We start from the raw sequence: 6000 nt of genomic DNA on the forward strand, positions 1-6000 counted from the left end.
CCAGCAGATGGGAAGGAGAAGGGAGGGCATTTGGGGCTGGGGAACGGCCTGGAGAAGAGAGTCTTGGGCAAAAAGGGGCAGGGTGGCTGGATCCAAAAATACAGGAAGTCAGGTGAAAAAGAAAGGAAGCAGCTTCTATTGTCGATGAATCCCCTGCTGGTCTCTCTGCCCTGCGAGCTGAATCCCACATGTCTATGACCAGATACATTACCTTTGTCTGCTTAGTTAAACCGAATTTCTGAGCCTTTATTTGTATAGCCTGTTAAATATGGCGCCTCGGACAATCTCTTCTGATGGCCAGGCGCCTTCTTTGTTGGTTCAGCTGATGTTAGGGGCACAGATTTCAGTTATAATGAGTTTTCAAAGTGTAACAAGCCCAGGTTTGCAGGAGTAGTTAGAATAGAGCAGGGGATAACAGCAGTGGGGCTATGGCTACACCATGACCTTGTCCAAACAGCCCATGATGCAAAAGAACTTCAGACACAAGATGCTCAGGCCTTCCTGAGCGCTGCCATTTCTACGGCCGCTGCTCTCTCCTAACCAGAGTCCTCACTGTCTGCCCGCTGCAGCATCCTGCTAATCACTCACACACCTACAGCCCAGTCCTCTTCCTCCATTACAACAGGAGCTCCTTGAAAGTCAGAGTATTCTACTGTGTCCAAGCTGTAAGAGGTGCTTGAGAAAGAGCAAGTGCTCGAAAGGAGGCTGGTCACTGGTTCTGGCCACAAGAAGTTCCATCCCAAGTTTAAGATGTCTGAAGGTCAAGTTTCTACCCTAAAACTTTAAAGACTCCGAGACCTGGACTCGTTAGGAGAACTGAATTCCTTCTCTTCCTAAGGCCTCCAGAGGCACAAAATTGCTGGGAGCCTCCAGTTTTTCATCTTTCAAATGAGGGTAAGAACTCGTTAAACACGAAATTGCTTCAGAAATCGGTTAACAAAGTTCCGAGGTGTTTCTCAGGCATTATTACCTGACTTGAGATCGCAGCTGGCTCTTGATTCTGTTTTCTACCTACTGTTTTGGTTCTATTATTTCGACTTCCTCCTAGAAAGCTAGAGATAAGAAGCAAGATGAAGCTGGGGTTGTACCCTTACTTTTGGCACTTTATTTCTAGCTTTGTAGACTTAGCACTTGAATCTTTCCCTTTCTTCCTAAGGACTTTGCCTATAGCCGATGATTGGGAATGCAATCGGGCAAGATGGCCCAATGGTCCAGGCAACTAAGCTTCAAGAAGAAACATTATGAGTTAATTGAATCAACAGCATATTTTCTCACTGCTTCCTTCATTGATATAAAAATCTTTCTCAAGACAAGTAAGGGTAAGAAACATTCATTCTGGTCCAACCATTCTATAAAGCAGTTTTGAATTGGGATAAAAAATGTAACTAAAATGTTCACTCTTTTTGACCAAGAGAATCCATAGGCCCGTAAAGGTCCCATAGATGCTCCAATATTCACAGCAGCCCTTTTTGGGACGGCAAAGAACTGGCAACAAAGTAGAGGTCCATCAAGTGGACGATGGCTAAGGAAATTGTGCTACATGGATGTAAAATGCCAGCTGATGTACTGTATCAGACAAGTATGGGAAAGCTCGCACTGAACTGATGCATAAGGAAGACAGCAGAACTAGGGGAACAATATACACAATAAATAGGGGGGAAAGAAATGAAACCCAATACTATATAACTATATGACCACCAAGCTTGTTTAGTCTCAGAGAAGAAGACAAGCTCCCATATTTTTCCAGAAATGGGAGACTATTGAATTTGCTATCAGACTTGATTTATGTGTCAGTTTTGCTGAACAACAATTTTTCCTTTCTTTTTTATTCTTCATTACAAGATGTGGCTCTCTAGGTGAAGAGAGAAAAGGATATATTTGAAAATGAAGGCAATGCTAAATATATATATATGTCTTTCAACAAGTTTTTCCCCCCAATAATAGTAATGACTGCTACATTTTTAAAGACTTCATAGCAAAGTTTTAATAAGCCTTGGTACAATTAACTGTATTGGCCATTCTTCATTTCCCTTAATCTACTCCACCCCCAAATTTCCTTCAGCTTTCTTGTTTGTAATTCCCCTTGTTTCTCTTAAGAATAACAAAACATTTTTTGACATGTCTCTTGTTCCACAGCTTCAGTCTATTTTAGTATCAAAACCCCTTGTAAGTTCTCACAATTATTAGCTGAAAATTCTGAAGCAAGAATTCTCTGATTGTCACTGCTTTCTTATTCAGCTAATCTCACTCTAATCTAAATTCTGAGTTTCGACATCTCATTCAACCTCTGTGGGGGATTGAGGAAAAGAATAATGGATCATAACCTCTCCTACAACCATATCTCAAAGCTATTTCTTTCTTTCTTTTCTTACCCACTACAATGCACCTGCTCGAACAAAATTGCTTAATTGCATGATATTGCTGATCTGTGTAAAAGTCCTTCCATTGCTTCTTCATACTGAAAATCTCCCTCCCAGCTTTTCCTCTGGAAAGAAGATTGAAAAGAACCCATTGTATACTTTTTCAGTTTCTTTGGCCAGGTCTGCCGTGATTAGTATTCTACCCTAATCCTAAAATTTGTGTTCATGGGCCATTTTAACAACCAATAATTTTTTACGGTGTCCTCTGATACAGAGGTTGGATTTACAAGCCCAGTTTACACTACAAAGTCAGGAATGGCTTTTCTAGAAGAAATCATTTTAAGGAACCATTTAAACAGAAAACTAAGAGTGGGCTTAAAACAGAGATACAGTGACCCCAGAGTGCTTCTCCCCTCCCCCTTAGAAAATGGAAAGTCAGTGGAAGGCACTTGTTTCTGACCTCACTGGTCTGGGATCGGAGCCAGAGTACAGTAATATCTCAAGAAACCTGAGAAGTTTGAGTGAGGAGGAATGGGAAAAAAAAGAAATGGGAGAGGCTGGAGGTATCAGAAGCACCCAAGCCAGGGACACTGCAAGAAGCTAGCCTTCGGGAGTGGGGGGAGCCCACAGGCAAAATACATTCATTCTGTCCCCACTTAAAAGCTGGAAAGGAGGAAGATCCTTGGGGGGTATGTCTTCTGGTCATCAACAAAACAGCAAAAGAGTAAAGTCTTGTCAAAGCCCCCAAATGCCCTACCCTCCCTCAATGGCCCAACAATAAAAGCTAAGGCTCTTCTGGGAATCTTGCTGATTTTCACCAGGGCCCAGAATTGCCCTAAGTCAGCATTCCCTGTGTCTGTAACCACCTTAGGGAATGCCCTCTGAGGAGAAGAGCTGTATTTCCCTGGGTCAAAGGATTTCAAGCTAGAAGAAATCTTAGACTTCTTCCTTTTCCACAGAAGAAAGTGAGACTCAGAGGTGTGACTTAACTTGATCAAGATCACAGGGGGTCCATGGTTTAGCACAGTAACTGGCGCACAGTAAGCGCTTAATAAATGCTTGATGTCTGACAGGCTCTCGCTATCTCCTTCCCTGGCTCCCTGGCCTGGCCCTGACTGCCCCACCTTGGGCAGCGCTGCAGCCCGTGCCTGGGGTGCCTCCGTGCCCTCCTCAGGGCCCTGTTCCTCACGGAAGAGACCCCTCTCCCAGGCTGCCTCCCCGGAATCCCCAAGGCCCCGGGTGGTGCGCTTCCCTCCTCCGCCAGAAACACACGGGCCAGACTGTCCCCGGGAGGCTGACCCGCCTTCCCTTTCTGGAGGGCCCTGCTCTGCCTGAGAGATGCTCCGGGTGTCCCCCCTGAGAGAATGCAAACTCTGGGAGGGCAGGAACGCTTTCCCTTCGGGGTGAGCAGCACAGTCCCCCGGACATGCTAGAAGCTTAACAAGTGCTTCTTAACTAAGACTTGGGGCCGCATTGGCTTGCACCGAGAGCTCCTGGGCAGCTTGGGGAGGGTGAGCAAACAGCGGGAAGGCCAGTGCCGCCCTGGGGGTCTCCGCTTTGTGTCGGGCTGTTTCTGGGAATTGGGGGGAGGCAGCCTGGGAGAGGGGCCGAGGAGGCCCAGGAACCAGGCAGAGATGGCAGGACGGAGCCAGAAGGCCGCCCCCCTTCTGGCTCTGCACCCCCTGCCCCCGGGACCCTGGAATGGATCCGGGCACTGCCTCTCAGGTCTCCACAGCCGGGCCTTCTAAGGGGAAAAGCTCTCCGGGCAGGCTTGAAGGAAGAGCCCAAGCATCAGTGAGAGCCGGCCGAGAGCCAGGCCCGAGCTAAGTGGCCAGCAGAGAAGTCACGGGGCTGCTCCTCCTCACCCAGCGGAGGAAACTGAGGCTCGGAGGCCCTCGCCAAGGTCCCCAACCCCCAGAGTGGGTTAGGTCCCTCCCCGTCCCCTCTGTCGGCCGCAGATGTCCTCGCTCAGCCCGGAAGCAGGGCCTTGGGGTCGGTCCCCCGCAGGGCTTCTCTGGCAGGGAAGTTTCTGGGTCCCCGAGACCCCGGCGGCGGGAGCGGCGGTGCAGGCAGGGCAGGGCCCCCTCAGCGGGTTCTAGTTCCACTCGTGGTTTTGCGGGAGGGGACGCGTGGGCGCCGCCGCCGGCTGGCAGGGGTAGCACCTGGACGAACCCCAGGCCGGGGGTCTAGCCTCCGTGACCCCTCAAGGTCTTTGGGAATCCCCTGGATTCCAGGCTTAGTCCCCCCTCGTGCTCGGGCCGGGGAGGGGCGAGCTCTATCGGCCAGGGTCCGCGCCGCCCGCCCGCACTGGCCCAGGGGCGACCAACACCTGCCGAAGGCACGGACGGAAGGGCTCCGGAGCCCCCCGACTCCAGCCGGCCCCAGTGCGGCAGGGCGGGCCGGGGTGGGCGGGGGAGTCCCGTCCCACAGGGAAGCGGGCTCCAACTCCGCCGCAGCGCCCCGGGACCGCGAGCTCGGGCAGGCCCCCCTGCCGCCGCTGTGCCGGCCCGAGCGGGACCCCCGCTTTCTGCCCTTGACCGTGAGGCGCCGGGGGGGGGGGAGGAGGAGAAGGCGGCCGCCTCCAGCCCAAGTTTCCGAGCCCGCTTTCCCCGATTCGCCCGGGCCGGAGGGGGCTCGGTGGCCCGGGCGCAGCCAGGCAGCCTCGGCCCGGCCCGGCCCGGCGCACTTACCTTGGTGAGCTGGGCGATCTTCTTGCACATTTTCACGTGGATGTCCGGGGTGGGTTCCTCCCGGGAGCCGCCGCCGCCGCGCGGAGCCGTCTTGGAGCCATTGCCCGGCCCGGGCGGGGGGAGCTTGCCGTTCAGAGCAGAAGCCATCGGGCTGGGGGCTGCTTTAATTCCTCGCCCACCGCGGCGGGCGGGGGAGACGCCGGAGGAGGCGCGCGGGTGACTTGGAAGCAGAGAGCGGCTCTGCTGCAGTCCCGCCCCCGTCAGCAGCGGGGTCTCCTCCCCGGCTGCCCCCGGCAATGCGTAGGGACCGGCGCCCCCCGAGCTGTCTCCGCTCCCGCGCCTCCGCAGATCACCCTCCCTCGGAAGCCCGAGCCGGCAGAAGCCCGTGTGCCAGGCGCGGTCTCCCCCCGGTGCCCCTCCGCCACGGGCAGCCGCAGGGAACTGGGAATTCGGGCGCCGGGGGAAAGCTGGGGAGCCCGGGGAGCTGGGACCTCCCGGCCCGGAGCTGAGGCAGTCTCCCCGGAGCGCGGAGGTGGGCACGGGAGGGCCGGGACGCCCGAAGGCAGAGGCCCCGGGGACGCGGGATCCGCTCTTTGCCCTTCCTGGCTCCTTTACTTGGGGAAGGCAGGACCACTCCCCCCAGCCGGAGCAGGCAGGGTCTCCCCGCGGCACTCTGGGCTCCAGCCCCCGCAGCCTCCCGCGTGAAGCGGCCGCGGGCCGGCAGCCCGGGGGCTGAGCTGGCGAGGGTCACCTCCGCCGGGGAGGGGGGAGATGGGAGGGGCCGTGCCGAGGGAGCTGGGCGCCCGAGCGGGCGCGGGGCGTGCTCGGGGGACCGCGGAGCGAATGCGGCAGCCGCTGCCCGGGGCCTGAGGCGCGCCAGGGGTGGGAGAGCCGGGGCCCTATCAGCGCCGGGCCAGGACAGCCCCCCAGTGGCGGAGAGGGACCTCGGG

At 55.1% G+C, this 6000-nt stretch overlaps 1 protein-coding gene across 1 annotated transcript in view; it reads right to left on the reverse strand.

The window, feature by feature from the left end:
* The window catches only part of FAM184B (family with sequence similarity 184 member B), a 64360-nt gene extending 58786 nt beyond the window's left edge, over nt 1–5574 (reverse strand). The window contains 1 exon segment of the mRNA XM_051964120.1: nt 5051–5574. Within this exon segment, the coding sequence (XP_051820080.1) occupies nt 5051–5197 (147 nt within the window). The 5' untranslated portion in view covers nt 5198–5574.
* Between the last annotated feature and the right edge of the window lie 426 nt (nt 5575–6000).

The sequence above is a fragment of the Antechinus flavipes genome, chromosome 6 (genome assembly GCF_016432865.1).
Source record: "Antechinus flavipes isolate AdamAnt ecotype Samford, QLD, Australia chromosome 6, AdamAnt_v2, whole genome shotgun sequence".
NCBI lineage: Eukaryota > Metazoa > Chordata > Mammalia > Dasyuromorphia > Dasyuridae > Antechinus > Antechinus flavipes.